This window comes from Hypanus sabinus, chromosome 18, assembly GCF_030144855.1.
Source record: "Hypanus sabinus isolate sHypSab1 chromosome 18, sHypSab1.hap1, whole genome shotgun sequence".
Taxonomy (NCBI): domain Eukaryota; kingdom Metazoa; phylum Chordata; class Chondrichthyes; order Myliobatiformes; family Dasyatidae; genus Hypanus; species Hypanus sabinus.
In genome coordinates, this window is record NC_082723.1 from 30691045 (window position 1) to 30713017 (window position 21973).

General features: G+C 45.5%; 1 protein-coding gene across 1 annotated transcript in view; it reads right to left on the reverse strand.

The window, feature by feature from the left end:
• Nucleotides 1-1543: 1543 nt before the first annotated feature.
• The window catches only part of lhx6a (LIM homeobox 6a), a 64647-nt gene continuing 44217 nt past the window's right edge, over nucleotides 1544-21973 (reverse strand). Inside the window, exons 7-10 of the mRNA XM_059943774.1 lie at nucleotides 12654-12754; nucleotides 12120-12215; nucleotides 6886-7060; nucleotides 1544-3160 (exon numbers count right to left, since the gene is read on the reverse strand). Of these exons, the coding sequence (XP_059799757.1) occupies nucleotides 3081-3160; nucleotides 6886-7060; nucleotides 12120-12215; nucleotides 12654-12754 (452 nt within the window). The 3' untranslated portion in view covers nucleotides 1544-3080. The remainder of the gene's footprint in view (nucleotides 3161-6885; nucleotides 7061-12119; nucleotides 12216-12653; nucleotides 12755-21973) is intronic.

The window sequence follows — 21973 nt, forward strand, 5'->3', positions numbered from 1 at the left end:
GGAGGAAGGTATGGGGCAGGATGTTAGAGGTAAGGTTTTTTTGTACACAGAATGGTGACTGCACTGTCAGGGACGGTGACAGATGCAGTAGAGGGTGTCACGGTAGTTAGCACAGCTCGGGGCATCAGAGTTCAGAGTTCAATTCCAGCTTCCACTGTAAGGAGTTAATATGTTCCTCCCTGTTAACACATGGGTTTCCTCCCACAGTCCAAAGACATACCAGTTAGTAAGTTAATTGTTCATTGTAAATTGTCCTGTGATTGGGCAAGGGTTAAATAGGTGGGTTGCTGGGCAGCACAGCTCAATGGGCCAGAAGGGCCTATTCCACGTTGTATCTCTAAATGAAAAAAATAAATAGATACATTAAGGACATTTATGAGACTCTGATAGGCACATGGATGATAGAAAAATGCAGGACCATGTAGGAGGGGAGGGTTAGATTGATCTCAGAGTGGGTTACAAGGTCAGTACAACATTATGGCCGAAGCACCTACACTGTGCTGTGGTGCTCTACAGTGCATGTTCTAAAACAGATTTAAAGGGGTTTGTTATCCTAACCTTGGGTCTCGCCAATTCAACACATCTGCTGACAGAAAGGAGCTCACCGTGGTACTGGTGTCAGTGAGGGGTAAAGAGGATGGAGGGAGCTCTCTTTAATATTTTCCTGGGAACAGAAAGGATGAGACAAGATGAGAGAGACAGAAGGAATATTTCTGCTTTACTACGTAGCACAGTAGCGTAACTGTAACACTTTACAGCATCTGTAATCAGCGATCGGGGTTCAATTCACACTGCTGACTGTGAGGAGTTTGTACATTCTCCCCATGACTGTGTGAGTTTCCTCCAGGTGCTCTGGTATCCTCCCACAGTCCACGGACGTACAGGGTAGAGTTAGTAAGTTGTGCGCATGCCATGTTGGTGCCAGAAGCGTGGTGACACATTTTACTTCGTTTAGAGATACAATGCAGAGCAGAGCAGGCTATTCTGGCCCAGCAACACAACTATTTAACCCTGGCCTCATCACAGACAATTTACAATGGTCAACGTTGGACTGTGGGAGGAAACCAGAGCATGTGGAGGAAACACAAGCACCCACGCGGAGGATGTACAAAATCCTTACAGAGGGCGCTGAACTCTGATGCCCCGAGCTGTAACGGTGCTACGCTACCAAACTGTGTTGGTCAGTGACACAAATGATGCATTTCACTGTATGTTTCGATGTACATGTGACAAATAAAGTGAATCTTTAATCTTTAATGTGGAACTAGGCATTGAAGGAAGACTAGGGGAGGCTGGATCGCCAAAATACTCAAAGGAAGCACGAGAATAACGGTCCATTTGTAAGATGGGATGGGACAGAGGTGACAGGTTATAAACATCTTTGACAGAGAGAGCCCCTGTAACATGCACAGTCCTGAATCTGGCTGAGAAAGGAGGAGGGTTCAACATGTGTCCAGCAACCTCATCCTGTAAAAACCCAGAGCTACAGAAACTCTGAAGGCCTCATCCCTGGGAGAAGATGGGTACACCTGGAGGCAATGTGAAAGACTGGCCCAAGACAGAAGACCCTGGAGAGCGGTTGTCGGCAGCCTAGGCCCTAGTTAGATTAACGGGGCATAAGAAGAGTCACCAAGCTGAACTTCAAAGGTTCAAAGGTCCAATTTAATGTCAGAGAAATGTATACAATATACATCCTAAAATGCTTTTTTTCCCTCTGTACTTTAGTTCTCTAAAAGGGAAATTATACAAATGATGGAAGTGAAAATGGTTCAAACTCTTCTCAGCTCCTCCTATAAAGTATTGCTAACGCAATACTAAGGATGATGTGATGAACCACCTCCTTTGGCCAACACTCAGTTCTGATAATTAGACACAAAGGACAGTAAAGTGAGTGTAACACCTGCAGTCAGTGATCTGGGTTCAGCTCCCGCTGAAAGGTCTGAAGGAAGACCAGTCACATGGACCAGATGGACTACATCTCAGGGTTCTGAAAGAGATAACTGAAGAGATTGTGGAGGGTGGTGAATCTGTGGAATTCATTGCCACAGACCACTGTGGAGGCCAAGCCACTGGGTATAATTAAAGTAGAGGTTGATAGGGTCTTGATTAGTCAGAGCATTGGGGTTGGGTTTGAGAGGGATAATAAATCAGACATGATGGAATAGCGGAATAGACTCGATGGGCTGAATGGCTTATTTCTGCACCTATGGTCTATGCTTTCTTGCCAACAGACTTCAGTCTCGTGACAGTGGATCCGTCTCCACACTGGGGAGTCTGTTTCTTTGTGAGAAACACTGCAGTGGAGCTGGAGACAGGGGACCCCACCGCTGGATGGGTCAAAGTCCAATGTTTGTGGGTGTCCACCGGAGGCTGGAGGTCTGTCCTGGGTTAAAGGACTATGTGTGTGGGTGGGAGGAACCGGGGCTTTAAGTTTTGCTGCTTGTTGTGTTCTGTGTTGTCCCACTCAGCATTGTGGGTACGCTATGTTGACGATTGAATGAGCCATGACCCGGGGGTGTTGGTTTTTGATGTGAACAACGCATTTCACTATATGTTTCAATGTACCTGTGATAATGAATCTGAATTGGAAATATTCACATGGATGTTACCGAGACTGGAAGACTTGAGTTACAGAAAGAGATTATTCTCCTTGGAGAACAGGGTGCTCCGGTTTCATTCCAAAGACATATGGGTTGGGGTTAGAGAGTTGTGGGCAGGCTATGGTGACGCTTGCGGGCTGCCTCCAGCACATCCTCGGACCGCGATGGTTGTTGACACAAATGGTGCATTTCATTGTAAACTTTGATGTACACGTGACAAACACACTTGCAGCTGGAACTCGTCTGCACTCTCCAGAGGCGCTGCCTGCCCTGCCGAGTCCTCCCAGTGACTCCTCAGATATCGAATTGAATTCAACACAACGTGAAAACCAAGCCATGGAAACTGTGTAACGACAGGTCTGAGCATCTTGACAGACGACCAAGAATGTACACAAACAGGATTTACAAACTGAGTTTCTGCTTGGCGCGTGATCAATGAATCCTTCTGTTCTTCAAAAACCGGATCTGTCGGTCGAGGGATCAGCGGCTAATTGGGAGCTGAGGGAGAGCCAATGCTTGATGTGGGATTGACTGTGCTGTCAACACTGAAAATGGATGACCTTGGAAGAAAGAAAAGACATCCCAATGTATTTCAGTGCAGGAGGGAATTATTTCACAGCGTAAAGTCACACTTAACACAGAACGTGCAGCATTACAGAGCTGTTACTATGCCCAAAAATCAACTCGTTCAATCTTACTGTCATCTGATTGTACATTTATACAACCAAACTAAACAACTTTCCCCTGGAGCACAGTGCACCTACAACACACATCACATAAAACAATATATTACCATAAATAAGTTCATAAAATATAAATCAAAATGCATGCAATGTTCAGCGCAGGTGAACGGTAAACAGCTCGCTGTCCCTGTGACGAGACCTCGGTGGAGACAGGGTATTCATTAGCCTCACAGCCTGAGGGAAGAAGCTGTTACCCAGTCTGGCAGTCCTCGTCCTGCTGCTCCTGTACCTCCTTCCTGACGATCTTGTGTCAAAGAGGTTGTGGGATGGGTGGTAGGGATCCTCCCATTCTCTCTCCACAGATGCTGCCTGACCTACTCGGCCCTAGAGTCAGAGCACTCAAGACTCTTCAGCCCATCTGCTCTGTGCCAGCCTGGCTTTCTGCCTAGTCTCATCTAGCTGCACCCAGATATTAGCCCTCCATACCCCTTGCATTCAAGAGTTTATCCAAACTTGTTGCAATCAAACCCACTTCTACTGGCAGCTCGTTCCACACTCTCACCACCCTCCAAGTGAAGCAGTTCTCCCTCAGGGTCTCCTAAACCTGTGCCCTCTAGATCTGGTTCCACCCAACCTCAGTGGAAAAAGCCTGCTTGCATTTACCTCATCTATACCCCTCGATTTTCTATACCTCTGTTGAATATCCCTCATTCTCCTACGCTCTAGGGAATTAAGTCCTAACCTATTCAATCTTTCCCTATAACTCAGGTCCTCAAGTCCGGGCAACATTCTTGTAAATTTTTCTTTCTTATAGTTAGATGACCAGAACTGCACATGATAAAGTATTTCCAGTGTTCTGTGTTTTTTTTTATATAAACACAAGAGATTCTACAGATGCTGGAAATCCAAAGGCACTCATAAAAAGCTGCCAGACAAACTCAGCAGGTCAGGCAGCATCTATGGAAATGAATAAACAGACGATGTTTGGCCGAGGCCTTCATCAGGACTGGAGAGGAAGGGGGAAGGTTTTTCATTTCCACAGATGCTGCCTGACCTGCTGAATTCCTCCAGCAGTTTGTGAGTATTGCTCGGGATATTCAGCATCTGCAGAATCTCTTGTGATATATACATGCAAGAATACAGGATACAGGAGTGGAAAAGCAGGATGCTGATCTGGGAACCAAGGATACAGATGTGGGAACAGATCTGGGAACCCAGCTTCCCCACATCCTTCCCTCTCTCCCATGGTCCACTCTCCTGTCCAATCAGACTCCTTTATTTCTTACACCCATCACCTCCCAGGTTCTCACTTCACCCCCCCCCACCCACCAACTTCCCCCTCACCTGGTCTCAACGATCACCTGCCAGCTTGTCCTCCTTCCCCAACCCCCAAAGTTCTTATTTGGGATTCTTTCCCCCTTCCTTTCCAGTCCTGATGAAGGGTCACAGCCTGAAACATTGACTGTCTATCCCCTCCACAGATATTGCCTGACCTGGTGAGTTCCTCCAGCATTTTGAGTGTGGTGTTTGTAAATGTAGGTTGAACTGTAATAGATTCCTGGAGTCGTCTGGCCCTCTGACATATACCACCATACACCCGTCGACACTAATCCCAGATTCACAGCAAGGAAGCAGGCCCTTCAGCCCAAAGTCTCTATGCTAACCAAAGCTCATCTCATTTGCTCACGTTTTCCCCATTCCCCCTAAACCTTTCCTACCCATCTACCTGTCCAACTATCTTTTAAAAGCTGTGTCAGGAAATGTAGGAGGCTTGACCCAAAAGCAGAGCAGTGTAGACTATTCAGTGGCAGACGATAAATTTAATAATAGACAGCCAAATAGTCAGTCACGAGGGGTCACAAAACAAGAAGAAACATAACTAAAGACAACAGACAACAAGGTGAACTTCAGGCAGGGGAGTGAAACCTCTAGGCAACTGGTTGAGGCTGGCTGGCTCGATTAGTGAACAAGGACTGCGGATGAGAACTGGGGTTAAATAGGCTGCAGGCCACAAGTCTGGAATGAGTGAACGATGAATCCTATAAGCTGGGTGGAGATGGGGAGTTGCCTGCATGTGGATGAGAACTAGGGTTAAATAGGCTGCAGGCCACAAGTCTGGAATGAGTGAATGATGAATCCTATAAACTGGGTGGAGATGGGGAGTTGCCTGCTGGGAAGTGTCATCAGGAGCAGGCCCAAATTGTTGTAAATATACTTGTCTGTACCACCCCCACCCCCTACCCTGGCAGTTCATTCTATATATTCAGACCCCTGTGCAAAAAAAGCTGCCACTCTAAATCTTTCCCCTTAAACATATGCACTCTAGTTTTAGACTGTCCTCCCCTACCCTGGGAAAAGGCTACAATTATCAGTCGTGCCTGATTAGAGGCATTGTTTATGAGGATAGGTTAAGCGAGCCAAGATTTTCACTCTGGGATGAGAGGAGGACATACAAGATTGTAAGAAGCATTGCTCGAGTGGAGAGCCAGAGACTTTTTCCTAGGTTGGTTAATATGAGGGGGCATAATCTTAAGGTGATTGGAGGAAAGTTTCAGGGGGATGTCAGGAGTGGCTGTTTTTCACAGGAAGTGTGTGGAATGTGCTGCTGGGGTGGTGGTAGTGGTGGGTAAATCAGAGACAACCGAAATTCCCTACAATCCTTGGAATATTGTGTTCACTTCTAGTCGCCTCATGACAGGAAGGATGTGGAAGTTTTAGAGAGGGTGCAGAGATGCTGCCTGGATTAGAGAACACATCGTATGAGCGAGCTAGGGCTTTTCTCTTTGGAATGAAGGAGGATGAGAGATGATAAGAGGCATTGATAGGGAGAACAGCTGGTGACTTCTTCCCAGGGTGGAAATGGCAGATGCCAAGGGGCATAATACAAAGGTGATCAAAGGTGATCATTGCGACTCCATGCAACCACTTCAGCCATTCCCAATGGGGTGGTTTTTCCCTGTGCTTTTCCTGTGTGGGCCCAGTAATGCAGCTGATAGAGCGGCTGCCTCAGAATTCTAGCGACAGGGGCTCATTCCGACTTCCAGTGACCCCTGTGGAGCTGGCACGTTTCCCTGGGATCAGGTGGGTTGCTCCTGGGTGCAGGCGAGCAGACCAATAGGTTAATTGGCCTCTACAAATTGTATCCAGTGTACAGGTGAGTGGTCTGGGGAGAGCTGGTGAGAATAGTGCAGGATTACATGTTGTATAAAAGGCTGGCTGGGCCACACTGGGAGCACCGTGTACAGTTGCTCCAATCAAATTGTGCAGCAACTTTTGAGCGATCTATGCGTGTGGACCCCAAGATCCCTCTGTTCCTCCACACAACTAAGAATCCTGCCAGTAACCTTGTACCTGCCTTCAAGCTCGAACTTCCAAAATAATATCAGTTCACACTTCCCTGGGTTGAACTCCATCTGTCGTTTCTCGGCCCAGCTCTGCATCCTGTCAATGATCCTTTGTAACCAACAACAACCTTCTACACTGTCCACAACTCCACCAACCTCCCTGTAATCTGCAAAAAGCTTAAGACATTTTGGAAGAAAATGGCAGTGGGCCATTGTACTCTAAACATTTTGTCAAGAGCGAACGTGAAATGTACTTACTCTCCACGTATCCGTGTAGCGCTACCATCCTGGTCCGCTCGTGATGACCGAAAGCCTGGTAGTGAAGGTCCTCCGGTAGGGACGGAGGGAGGCGAGACCGAGGGGGACCAGGCTGGCCGACAGCATGCTGGGGCGTGTGCTTTTTATGTCGCGCTCTGCAGTTTTGAAACCAGACCTGCAAGATACGACACATCATGGCGCACCATATGACAAGACACAGGAGCATACTCAGAAACACAAGAGGGTCAGCAGATGATGGAATTCTTGAGCAGCGCACACAAGATGCTGGAGGAACTCGGCTGGTCAGCTGGCAGCTATGGACAGGAATAAACAGTCAGTGTTTGGGCTGATGAAGGGTCCTGATTTATTTAATTTATTTAAGGATACAGTGCGAAATAGCCCTTTCCAGCCCGACAAGCCACACCGCCTACAATCCACGATTTAACCCTTTCCTAATCACAGGACAACTTACAATGATCAATAATCCAATCAACCGGTACGTCTCTGGGACGTGAGAGGATTCTAGAGAGGCCAAAGGAAACTCACACCTTCCACAGTACAAACTCCTGACAGAGGGTGCCAGGATTGATCTCCAGACTCCGATGCCCCCAAGCTGTAATCGTGTTGCACTAACGGCTACACTACCCCGGCACCCCGTGTGGCCTGACAAAGAGCCTTGGCCCGAAACATCAATTGTTTATTCCTCTCCATGGATGGCTGCCTGACCTGCTGAGTTCCTCCAGCATTTTGTGTGGGTTGCTCTGGATTTCCAGCATCTGCAGAATCTCTTGTGTGACCAATGCACTTCTGAGTTATAACGTCAATGGCCCTACTGCCAGGTCAAGTATTGTGTTCACATCCATGCCAAAGGGGGCATAATTAAGTGAAATCATTACAGTTAGGTGCCACGGTAGTGTGACATTATTACAGTTTGGGGCGTCAGCATTTGGAATTCAATCTGAGTCCTCTGTATGTCCCCCATGTTGAATGCATGGGTTTTCTCAAGGTGCTGCAGTTTCCTCCATATTCCCAAGCTGTCGGGTCAGTAGATTAATTGGTCATTGTAAAATGTCCCATGATTAGGATAGGGTTATGTCGGGAGTTGCTGGTGGCTCGGCTCAAAGAACTGGTAGAGCCTGTTCCATGCTGTATCTTTAAATAAATTTGGAAGTTTGGAAGTATGAATCACAGCTTATGCCCTGTAGTTGAGACTGTAGAGGAAATCTTTCTTTCATGCAGTTGGTTTTTGTGCCCCTGAGTAAAACTCTAATGATTGTGGTTTGACTATCAAAGAGAACCATAGATTAAGCTACTGATTAGTGTGAAATGGTAAATTTAAACCTGGAACTATGTTTACTTGGTTTTGCTTTCGACGTTGAGGTTGGCCGTCTTCAATCTTACATCTCGTGATTTGTTTACAGATAATTGGCTGCCTACTACAGCAGCACAATATGCAAGGGTGTAAGTGGTACCTCTCATACTCTCTGCTTCACGAGTAACTTCAAATCTGTACTCAAATAAAAATGATGTGAAGTTTAAAAGAACCTCTCACGAAAGTTGAAAGTTGCTCGGGAACCTTTGCACGGCTCTGGTTGGTGAAAATCAGTCTCCCCACTTATCCCTCCTTTCTATACTTCATTAGGAGTTGGAGCAGATTTGGTATATCACTAAAGACTAGTACATTTATACAGATTTATGTGGAGAACATTCTAACCGGTTGCTACACTGTCTGGTGTGAAGGAGCCAGTGTACAGGATCGGAAAAAGCTGCAGAAAGTTGTAAACTCAGCCAGCTCCATCATGGGCATCAGCCTCCCTACCTTCCAGTTGACCTTCAAAAGGCAATGCCTCTAAAAGGACCTCCATCACCCAGCATATGCCCTCTCCTCCTTCCATAGGGAGGAGGTACAGGGGCCTCAAGACACACACCGAATGTTTTAGGAACAGCTTCTTCCCCTCTGCCATCAGATTTCTGAAATGGACAATGAACCCATGAAGACTACTTCATTTATATACCATATCATATATGATATATATGATACTGTATATTTCTTTATTATAATCCATAGTTTTATTATGTACAGTATTACATTGAACTGCAGCCATAAAGCAACAAATTTCACATGACATGTCAGTGATACTAAACCTAATTCTGATTCTCCTGACCTGCCCACCATCTCCCTCTGGTGCTCCTCTTCCTTCCCTTTCACCCACCACTTGTGCTGGCAACTCCACACTCTCACGACCCTCTGGGTGAAGAAATTTCCCCTGATGTTCCCCTTAAACTTTCCATCTTTCACCCTTAACCCGTGACCTCTAGTTGTAGTCTCACCCAAACTCCGTGGAGAAGTCTGCATGAACTTACACTATCTATACCCCCCATAACCGTGTACCTCTGTCAAATTTCCTGTCAATCTTCTATGCTCCAAGAAAGCAAGACCATAGTGGAAGCAAGTTATCACTGTCGCAGAGGAAGTGCATGAGGAAGTGGAAGTTTCACAAAATAATAGTTATATCTGGAGAGGATGTTTCTGAGTCTAGGACCAGAGGACACAGCTTCAGAATAGAAGGATGTCCCAGAGAAGAGGAGGAATTTCTTTAGCAGATGAAACCAGAAAGGTTGCCTCTCTGAATGCAGGACTGTGACTGGTGATGTGGTGCTGGGTCCTTTGTCGTTTGTCATCTATATCAATGATCTGGATGATAACGTGGTAAACTGGATCAGCAAATCTGCAGATGACATCAAGTTTGGGGGTGTAGTGGACAGTGAGGATGACTATCAAAACTTACAACAGGGTTTGAACCAGCTGGAAAATGCCACACAGAGTATAGTGCAGACAAGTGTGAGGTGAGGTGTTCAGTAGGACCAACCAGGGTAGGTCTTACACAGTGAACGGCAGGGCACTGAGGAGTGTGGTAGAACAAAAGGATCCGGGTACACAGGTAGATGATTCATTGGAAGTGGCATCACAAGTAGATAGGGCCATAAAGAAATCTTTTGGCACATTGGCCATCATGAATCAATGTAGTGAGTACAAAGTTGGAATGTTCTGTTGAAATTGTATAAAACCTCGGTGAGGCCTAATTTGGAGTGTTGTGTGCAGTCTTGTTCACCCACTTACAGGAAAGATGAAATAAGACTGAAAGAGTACAGAGAAAATTTACAATGATGTTGCCAGGACATGAGAACTTGAGTTATAGGGAAAGATTGAACAGGTTAGGACTTTATTCCCTAGAATATTAAGGTTAAGGGGAGATTTGATAGAGGTATACAAAATGTTGAGGGGTATAGGTAGGGTAAATGCAAGTCGGGCTTTTCCACTGAGGTTGGATGAGACTACAAATGGAGCTAACGGGCTAAGGATTAAAGGTGGAATGTTTAAGGAGATCATGAGGGGGAACTTCACTCGGGGAGGGGGTGACAGTGTAGAACAAGCTGTCAGTGGAAACAGTGAATGCAAACGTTCAAAGGTTCATTTATTATCAAAGAATACAACTCTGAAATTGTTCAGTTCTCCGGGTAGCCATGAAAAGAAGGGCAGCACGATCATCAACCCCCAAACCCCACATCATCGCAAAAACAACTAACAAAAAATGGAATAGGTACATTGACTCCCAAATTCCTCCTCCTGTATGTTTGTGTGTATGTATATAAAATTTTTAAAAACAAACAAAATGGATGAGACACATCAGCCTCCAAATCCCTCCTCCCACACGAAAAACTGAGAAGATCAGGTGAGAAAACACAGAATATAGAAACAGTAAGATGAGAAAAGAAGAGTCTATAGTCCAAGTCCCCTCTAAAACAGAGAAAAATCTGAGCAACACTCTCCGGGTGAACCAGGATCGATTTCAAAGTTTAAGAGAAGTTTAGATAGGTACATGGATGGGAGGGGTATGCAGGGCTATGGTCTGGCTACAGGTCAATGCGACTTGGCAGATTAAGGGTTTGGCATGGACTAGATGGGCTGAAGGTCCTGTTTCTGTGCTGTAGTGTTCTATGATTATGTGACTCTATTACATCATCAGGTCATACAACAAGGAAAAGCCCACAGGGTGAGTGTTGAATATGAACATGGTACAAGTGACACGGTAGCGTAGCAGAGTGCAATTGCTTCACAGTGCCAGAAATCACTAATAGAGGTTCAATTCCCACCATTGTCTGCATAAATTCATGACCACATGGGTTTCCTCCAGGTGCTCTGGTGTCCTCCCATGTTCCAAAGCTGTATAGTTTAGGGTTAGTAATTTGTGGGCGAGCTATGTCGGTGTCAGAGGCACAATGTCACAATGACACTCGCATCCTCTCTGCTTTTATTTGACACAAACAACACATTTCCCTCTGTGTTTCAATGTACGTGTGGTAAGTAAAGCTAATCTTTAAACATCCATTTCCACTGATCCGATTTCATTCTCCCCACATTCCCAACAATTTCCCCTCTCCCCAGGTTCTGCCCCTAATTCACACACTGGGGACGTCTTGTCGTGTCCATGTAACCCATCAACACGTCTTTGGGGTGTGCGAGGAAACCTGGGCCCTTGAGGGACACTCACAGGGTCATGGGGGAATCGTGCAAACTCCTTACAGACAGCGCTGGAGGTTGGGACCAGGCAGGGCCTCTGGGGCTCATTGGAAGTGGCTGAATCTACTGCGCCGCCCTTGATCTGCCAACAAGAAACACTCACTCTGTTTCCCTCTCCACAGATGCTGCCTGACCTGTCAGCTATCCCCAACATACCCTACCACCCAGGCCATGCTCTGTTCTCGCTGCTGCCATCAGGAAGGTGGTACAGGGGTCTCAGGACTCACACCACCAGGTTCAGGGACAGTTAGCACCCCTCAACCGTCAGGCTCTGGAACCAGCGTGGATAACTTCACTCATCCCAACACTGAATTGATTCCACAACCTATGGACTCACTTTTAAGGGCTCTACAACCTGTGTTCTCAATATTTATTGCTTATTTGTTTATTATTTATTTTGTATTTGTAGCTTGTTGTCTCTGAACATTGGCTGTTTGTCCGTCCTGTCACGTGCAGCCTTTCATTGATTCTATTGTGTTCTATACTATTTACTAGGAATGCCCACAAGGAAATGAACCTCAGGGTTGTAAATGGTGACGTGCATGCACTTTGATAATAGAGTTACCTTGACCTTTGAACCAGGGCATTTAGAGTTCCCTAGCCTGTCCCTGTGGCCAGTGACACGCCCGCCGATACACAGGTGTACCAGTACCTGGATAACTCGCCGGCTCAGACCAGTCATGTCCGCGAGCTTCTGAAGCGTTTGTGCATCGGGGTTGTTGTCCTGTGCAAACTGTGCCTGCATCACCTGCACACAGAGCGAGGAATGTACCGTCAGCAAGGGTAATGTTCAACGGATGGTCACATCATCGTGTCCCCACCAGATTCAGACACAGCTCCTTCCCTTCAACCATTCGGCCCTGGGTCTAACTGACCCCAATCACTGTCTCGGCATAGTAACCCTGCAAACATTTTGCATTTCAAAGTATAATACATGGACACTAGCTTCCCCGGCACTGAGGCCTCAAAAAAATAGATTCTTCTTAATATTGTAATTTATAGCTTTTTATTATTATGTGTTGCAATGTACTGCTGCTATGAAACAACAAATTTCACTATGTATGCCAGTGATATTAAATCAAATTCTGATTTGTTTGTTCTATTCTGTTTCCTGAAAAGGTTCTGTAAAATTTATGAGGAGGAGGATGCGCACAGTAAGGAGGAATCATCCGTGCCGCAATGCTACCTGTAACTGCTCTGCCGTGAAGGACGTCCGCGCTCTCTTTGCCGGCTTGGGATGAGTGTCCTGATCCGAGGGCACAGCTCCCTCCAGGCTCAACCCATTCCCTGCATCAGAGAAACAATTGCATGTCGATGAGGTGGTTCAGCTCGGTCAGGACACACACACACACACACGGACACACACACACACGGACACACACACAGACACACACACACACACACACACACACACACATGGACACGGACACGGACACACACATGGACACACCAGTCCTGAAGAAGGGTCTTGGCCCAAAACATTGACTGTTTATTCATTTCCGTGGATGCTGCCTGACCTGCTGAGTTCCTCCAGCATTCTGCGTGTGTTGAGCAAACATCTTATCTCTACTAGAAGATCCCTTTCAACTAATGAGGAACAAACTCTGTCCACAAAATTTAAATAGTCAGATTGATCCAACAGCTTCTGTACATGACCACAAGCGAGGACAGCTTTGCCTGAACTGTCCAAATTCTAGTTATTACAAGCTGAACTCTCTCATAAGTGTGGTGAATGTTGCACAGCTCTCTGACAGAGGGTGCTTCTTTTAGCCAATCATTTCTGCTGTGCATTAGATGTTAACACAGCAGAAATAGTCCTGAAAGCAATTTGTAAAACTAAAATTATAAATCTCTTAATTGAAATGATAATGGCCTTTGCTGCTGCCTCTCACTAATGTAGAACTGATTGAAAGAAAATATATTAATTACCCACTTGGCCGTATAATGAATATCACACTGAACCTCTGTCAGATGTGGGTGCTTATTGAATGTGGAGCTGGTTATTTAGTTAAACTGCTGGTCTCTTGTTTTGCCCAGAGAATTTGGTTCAATCAAGAACACAATCTCTTAATGAAACTCCTTAATTCTACAGATGTGCAGTAGAGATTTTGCTAACAAGCTGCATCACTGCATGGTACGGAAACTGCACTGTGGCCAACAGGAAGGCTCTACAACGGGTAGTCAGAACTGCCCAACGCATCACTGGCACCAGCCTACCTGCTGTCAAGGACACATATACCGAAAGGTGCCAGAGAAGATCATGAAGGATCCCACCCACCCTCCTCATAGTCTGCTTGTCCCTCTTCCATTAGGGAGGAGGTTATGTAGCGTCCACACTGGATCACCAGATTCAAAAACAGTTACCCTCCCCAAGCAGTAAGGCTGATCAACACCTCCACCCGCTAACCCACCCCTCCAAACCCCAAGAACCACGACTGTTGTAGCACCTGCTTAGCAACTCCACCCCCCCAACTGCAATGAGGGTCACATGAAGCCATGGGAGCAAGAAGTGGATGGTTACTGGTGCAGATCTCAAGTCTTGGATATGCAACCACTGACGCCTGGCAGACGATCTCTGAAGAGTATTGATAATGGCTGGGTCACCCATCTTGTAAAGACACTGCCCAGAAGAAGGCAATGGCAAACCACTTGTGTAGAAAAAATTTGACAAGAGCTATCACGGAAAGACCATGACATGGCACATAATGATGATGATCTAAGAAAAGATGTATAGGCATTGGAGAGGGTCCAGGAGGCTCGCGAGAATAATCCCAGGAATGAAAGGGTTAACGTATGTGGAGCAGTTGATGTCTGGGCCTGTACTCACTGGAGTTTAGAAAAATGAGGGCGGGATCTCATTGAAGTCTATCAGATATTGAAAGACCTAGATAGAATGGATGTGGAGAGGCCGTTTCCTATTGAGGGTGAGTCTAGGGCCAGAGGGTACACCCTCAGAATAGAGGGACATCCATTAGGAACGGAGATGAAGCAGTGTTTCTTTATCCAGAGGGTGGTGGCTCTTGGAATTCATTGCCACAGATGGCTGTGGAGGTCTGTCATTGGATATATTTAAAGCAGAAGTTGACAGTTTCTTGATTAGTCAGAGCAAAGGTTATGGGCAGAAGGCAGGAGAGTGGGATTGAGAGGGGTAATAAATCAGCCATCATGGAATGGACTCATTGACCTGAATGGCTGAATAGTGCTCCTGTGTTTCATGGTCTTAAAATAAAGGATTAAACTCATCTGTCTGCTGAACATTGCAAAGAGCTGAGTCTTTCTGTAATTTTGCACAGAATTTTCTTTTCAATTGTAATCACAAACAGCCATGTTATTTTCATCAGGCATCACCTGCATGAATTACAACAGGTTTCCGAGTTTGGCTCAGAGCACTGCCTTTTAGAAGCAAATCAAATGTGGAGAGGTCTGGCTGGGATCAAATTTCAAGATGAATGCGTCTGTGGGCTAAGACCCTGGCCAATGCATCTATCGCCATGACACCAAAGAAATATTTGGCCAACATGGGCTGTTTCTTTGTCTGCTCAAACAGTGTAGGCTTCTATTTGTGAATACAAGCCTCCTTTCTGTCAATTGCCTTGACTTGATTTGTCCCCACTTTCATCCCTGAAGGACTTCTGACTCCAGTCAATCTCTCTCTCCATTGGGAATGCTGACCCACGCTCTCCTGTGACTCACAACACTAACAGATGAAGTGTGTTGGTAAACACATGGCAGAGGGTTGGAACTGAGGTGCTCTGTTAGCTCCTTTCCTCCTGAGATGCTCAAACACAAACACCTTCTCACAGTTATTCACAGAATCTCGGTCACTGAAACATAGCTCCCAATGTCTCAATGAGCCACTGCTGTTGTGGGTGTCTACCCACAAGACATAGAAGCAGAACTAGACCATTTGGCCCATCAAACCTACTCTGTCAATTGATTATGGCTGATTTATTTTTTCTCTCAACCCCATTCTCCTGCCCTTTCCCAATAACCTTTGAGGCTCTGACTAATCAACTTCTGCTTCAAACAATGGCTTGGCCTCCACAGCCTTCTACAGCAATGAATTCCACAGATTTACCATCCTCTGTGAGAAGAAGCCCCTTCATTCTTCAAGCTTCAGTGATTGCCCCTTACCTATCTCTTATCTATCTCACCTTGTCCAAGACTCTCCCACTACCCTGCCCCAACGTGCCCTCTCGGGATATTATCTCTCAGTCCAGCCACCTCTCATTCTTCCCAACTCTGCAGAGTACAGACCTTATTTCTTTATCTGCGAGTGACACGACAATTCTCTCTTCCCAGAAATTAGCCTATTGAATATCTTTTGGACTGTCTCCAATGATCATTCAATACAGGAGCAGAATTAGGTTATTTGGCCCATCAAGTCCCCTCTGCAATTCAGTCATCTTTCAGCTCCATAGTCCATCCTCCGCCAGTAACCCTCAACCCTTCATATAGAACAGTATAATCCTCCATGCTGCTATATCCTTTACTAATTGGCTATCTGGCTATGGGGTTAGCAGTGCAAAGGGTGAGCAGTTTCAAATTCCTGGGTGTCAAGATCTGTCCTGGGCCCAACATGTGATGCCATCACGAAGAAGCCAGCGTCTATATTTCATTAGGAGTTTGATAAGATTTGGTATGCTTTCAAAGACTCTTGCAAATTTCTACAGATGTACTGTGGAGAGCATTCTGACAGGCTGCATCACCATCTGGTATGGGGGTGGGGGTGGCAGTCTATAGGATCAGAAAATGCTGCAGAAAATTGTAAACTCAGCCAGCCCCAATACGGACACTGGCCTGCCCAGCATCCAGGAGACCTTCCAAAGGCAATGCCTCAAAAAGGGGGAATCCATCACCCAGGATATCTTGTAATTTAAGTATATTTTATGTATTGCACTGTACTACTGGCACAATAAAATAAATTTCATGATACATGTCAGAGATAATAAACCTGATTCTGCACAGTATTTCAAGCATAGCCTCTCCAGTACATGAAAATTCCCAATAAAACTAAGTTCCAACATTCTTGCAATAAATGTCAGTACACCACTTGCCTTCTGGACTCCTGCTGCCCTTGCCTGATAATCTTTTGTGATCTATGTGCAAGAACATTTCGATCTCTTTGTCTCTCGCTTAATTCCAATCACTCTCCAGGGAGATAAATCAACTGCGTTTTGATTCCTCTTATTGACGTGCTTGATCTTCACAGTGAACTCCACTTGCCAGGTTTTTGCTCAATCTATATCGAATACATCCTGTTGCACAATCACAATGTCCTCACTGTGTAGGAAGATGTGGAGACTGCGGACAGGGTCCACTGTGCATTTACAGCGTAACATTGTCTACAAAAAGTAGAGTATGCAGCCCAGTCCATCACAGGCAAAGCTCTCTCCATCACTGAGCACATTTACATGGAGTGCTATCATAAGAAACCAGCATCCATCATCATGGACCCCACCATCCTGGACATGCTCTCTTCTCGTTACTATCATCAGGAAGAAGGTACAGGAGCCTTAGGTCCCACACCACAGGTTCAGGAACAGTTATTACTCTACAAACATCAGGCCAACTTCACTCATCTCAACACTGGACTGACTCCGCAACCTATGGACTCACTTTCAAAGACTGTAACATGAGTTGTATCGTATTACTTATCTACTTTTTACTCTTTGCCTGATTTGTATTCTTCTACCTCGCTAGGGAACATGTTAAGGAACTGGGTGACCTTTGGCTCATGTGGGAGAATGAGGAGGTGATAGATAGGAGCTACAGGGAGGCAGGTAACTGGGTGTCTGTCAGGAGTGGGAAAGGGAATGGGCAGCCAGTGCAGAGTTCCCCTGTGACCGTTCCCCTCAACAATAAGTTTACCACTTTGGGTACTATTGAGGGAGACAACCTACCAAGGGGAAGCCACAACAACTACATCTCTGGCTCTGAGAAAGAAAAGGAGAAGAGGAGTGCGGTAGTGATAGGAGACCCCATAACTAGAGCAGAAAGCAGATTCTGTGGGCCTGAAGGAGACACCCAGCCAAAATCAAAATAGGTGATGAACACAGGACTAAAGGTGTTATATTTGAATGCATGCAGTGTAAAATAGATGATCTTGTGGTGCAGTTAGAGATCAGCAGGTATGATGTTGTGGGCATCTCCAAGTCATGGCTGAAAGAAGATCATTGTTCGAAGCTTAACATCCAACAATGTAACAAAAGGTCAGGCTGGTAGGGAGAGGGTATGAGGTGGCTCTGTTGGTAAAAATTTAAAACAAATCCTCAAGAAAGATGACATAGGATTAGAAGATGTGGGATCCTTGTGGGTAGAGCAAAGAAATTGCAAGAGTAGAAAGACCCTGATGAGAATTATATACAGGCCTCCAAACAACAGCCACAATGTGGGCTACAAATTGCAATGGGAGATAGAAAAGGTATGTAATAAGGGCAATGTTGTAATAATTATGGGGATTTCAGTTTGCAGGGAAAATCAATTTGATTCGAAGAGAGGGAATTGTAGAACGTCTATGGGATATTTTTTTAGAGGAGCTTGTGGGTGAGCTTACCAGGGAGATGACATTCTGTATATGGTGTTATGCAGTGATCCAGGTTTGATTAGAGAGTTTCAGGTGAAGGAACCCTTAGGAGGGAGTGATCATAACATGATAGAATTCGCCCTGCAGTTTCAGTAGGAGAAGATGAAATCGAATGCATCAGTATAATAACGGAGTAAAGGGATTTACAAAGGCAAGAGACAGGAGCTGGCCGAAGTTGACTGGAAGGGAACACTAGCAAGACGAAGGCAGAACAGTTAACCTCTCACTCGATGTCAATAAGACCAAGGAATTGATTGCAGATGTCAGGAGAGGGAAACCAGAGGTCCATGAGCCAGTAATGATTGGAGGATCAAAGGTGGAGACGGCCAGCAACTTTGAATTCCTGGGTGTCACTATCTCAGAGGACCTACCCTGGACCCATCATATAATTGCAAAGAATGCACAACAGTGCCTCTACTTCCTTAGGAGTCTGCGGAGATTCAGGATGTTATTAAAAGCCTTGATCCTGTTCAGTTACTGTTCTTAAATTTGCTAAGTATGCCCACCCCACAGAAAAGGGATGTGGTGACAAGTACTCTGATAATAAATTTTATTTTGACTTTGACTTTATGAGGAAAATATGGAAGGTGCAGAAAAGACACATCCCAAAGAGATATTCCAAAGACAGGGATGAGGCAACTATGGCTGACAAGGGTAGACAAAGACAGCACACAATTCTAATATAGTAAAAAGTAGTGGGAAGGTAGAAGATTGGGAAGCTTTTAAAAACAAGGCAACTAAAAAGCCATAAAGAGAGAAAAGATGAAATAAGAAGGTAAGCTAGCCAATAATATAAAAGAGGATAGCAAAATTTATATATATATATATCAAAAGTCAAAGAGAGATGAATGTGGATATCAGACCACTGGAAAATGACACTGGAGAGGAAGTAATGGCGGACAAAGAAATTGTGAAGAACCTCAATAAGCATTTTGCGTCAGTTTTCACTGTGGAAGACACTAACGGAGTGCCAGAAATGAAAGACTGTTAAGTGGCAGAAATGAGTGTCATTGCTATTACTTTCTGGAATGGGGAATGTGGAATTTCCGGAAGTTCGAGAAATCGATGTCAACGCCATCAGTTTGGAGGCTACCCAGACCAAACACAAGGTGTTGCTCCTGCAGCCTGAGTGTGGCCTCATTGTGACAGTAGATTCCCATTCCAATACGGCAATACGTGGCCTCCTCTGCTCCTGCCATGAGGCCCATCACTTCCTTCTGGTTCTCCTCTCCCTTCCCTTTCTTCCATGGTCTTCTACCCTCTCCTATCAGATTCCACCTTCTCCAGTCCTTTATCTCTTTCACCAGTCAACTTCCCAGTTCTTTGCTTCACCCCTCCCCCTCTCCTGGTTTCACTTATCACCTAACATCTTGTAACTCTTCCTCTCCTCCCCCACCTTCTTACTCAGACTTCTCGTCTTTTTTCCCCCAGTCCTTATGAAGGGTCTCGGCCCAAAACATTGACTGTTTACTCTTTTCCATAGATGCTGTCTGGCCTGCTGAGCTCCTCCAGCATTTTGTGTCTGTTCACTAAAGTTAATTTGCAGGTTGAGTCTGTGGTGAGGAAGGCAAATGCAATGTTAGCATTTATTTTGCGAGGAGTACAAAACCAAGGATGTAATCCAGATAGTTGAAAATGCATTTTTCAGACTGCATGGAGCATTGTGAGTAGTTTTGGCCCCTTATCTATGAAAAAATTGTGCTGGCGTTGGAGAGGGACAAGAGGAGGTTTACAAGAATTTTCCCAGGAATGAAGAGATTAATTTACACGGAGCATTTGATGGCTCAGGTCCTGTACTCACCAGAGTTTAGAAGAATGAGGGAGGATCTAATTGCAATGTATTGAACATTAAAAGCTATGGATAAGGTGGAAGTAATGTTGCCTGTAGTGGATGAGTCTAGAACGAAGGGGCACAGCTACAAAATGGAGGAACATCTATTGAGAACAGAGATGAGGAGGAATTTCTTCAGCCAGAGGGTGGTGAATCGGTGGAACTCATTGCCACAGCCAGCTGTACAGGCCAAGTCATTAAGTATATTTAAGGCAGAGGCTGATAGGTTCTTGATTATCAAGGCATCAGAAATTATTGGATGAATGGAGTTGAGAGGGATCATTGGCAGCACTTCTACTTCCTCAGAAGTTTGCGAAGATTCAGCATGTCATATAAAATGTTGACAAACTTCTATAGATGTATGGTAGAGTGTATGTTGACTGGTTGCATCACTGCCTGGTATAGAAACACCAATGGCCTTGAATGGAAAGTCCTGCAAAAAGTAGTGGATATGGCCCAGTCCATTGCAGGTAAAGCCCTCCCCACCATTGAGCAAACAAACACCAAGCGCTGTCACAAGAGAGTTGCATCCATCATCTGGGACAAGAGAAAATGTGCAGACGCTGGAAATCCAAGCAACACACACAAAATGCTGGAGGAACTCAGCAGACCGGGCAGCATTTATGGAAAAGAGTACTGTTGATGCTTTGGGCCGAGACCCTTCAGCAGGACTGGAGAAAAAAGATGGAGTCAGAGTTAGAAGGTGGGAGAGGGGGGAAAGAAACAGTGAGAGGGGAAGTAAAGAAGGAGAGGGAACGGGAGAGGGAAGGAGGGAGGGATGAAGTAAAGAGCTAGGAAGTTGATTAGTGGAAGAGATACAAGGCCGGAGAAGGGGGAGTCAGATAGGAGAGGACAGAAGGCCATGGAAGAAAGAAAAGGGGGAGGAGAACCAGAGGGAGGCGATGGGTAGGTAAGGAGATGAGGTGAAAGAGGGAAAAAGGAATGCAGAATGGTGAGGGAGAGGGAGACATTATTGGAAGTTCAAGAAATCGATGTTCATGCTAGCAGGTTGGAGGTTACCCGGATGGAATACAAGGTGTTGTTGCTCCAACCTGAGTGTGGCCTCATCATGACAGTAGAGGAAGCCACGGACTGACGTGTCGGAATGGGAATGGGACGTGGAATTATATTGGGTGGCCACTGGGAGATCCTGCTTTTTCTGGCTTGGTAAACCAACCAGCATAATCAAAGACTGCACCCGCTCTGGGCATTCTCTCTCCTCCCCTCTCCCATTGGGCAGAAGATACAAAAGCCTGTAGGCACGTACCACCAGGCTCAAGGATAACTTCTTCCGCAATGTTACCAGACTCTTGAACAGAATAGATGGCCTTTTGACCTCATTATGACACGTACCTTATTGTCTGCCTGCACTGCACTTTCTCTGTAACTGTTATACTGCATTTCATACTACTTTCCTTAGTTTTTTAGAAATACAACACGGTTACAGACCCGTCCAGCCCTTTGAGCCACATTACCCAATTACACCCATGTAGCAAAGTAACCTACTAACCCATACGACTTTGGAATGTGGGAGGAAACCTGTGCCCCCAGAGGAAACCTACATGGTCACAGGGTGTACGTACAAACTCCTTATAGACAGTGGCAGGAATTGAACCTGGGTTGCTGGCACTCTGTAGCACTACAACAACCACTACATAACCGTGTGCTTAATGGTGTTCTTCCTCAATGCACCATGTAACAATTTGATCTGTATGAGCAGTGTGCAAGACAAGTTTTCACTGTATATTGACACGTGACAATAATAAACCAATAACAAATACAAATTCAGGGAAGAGTCATATTGGGGTTATGGTGTTCAAACAGGCTAACCCCTTCAGAAATACCAGCTTGACAGTGTTCAGTTCCCAGTTATAGAGTAGGATAGACCTCTAGATAGACCATGTGTCTTGCTGCAGCCATGAGCCTGATGAAGTTATCATCCATTCCCCAACTCACACTAAAATCAAACGAGAGATTCTGCAGATGCTGGAAATCCAAACCAATCTGTACAAAGCACTGGAGGAACTCAGTGGGCCAGGCAGCATCTGTGGAAATGAATAAACAGTCGACTTCTCAGGCCGAGACCCTT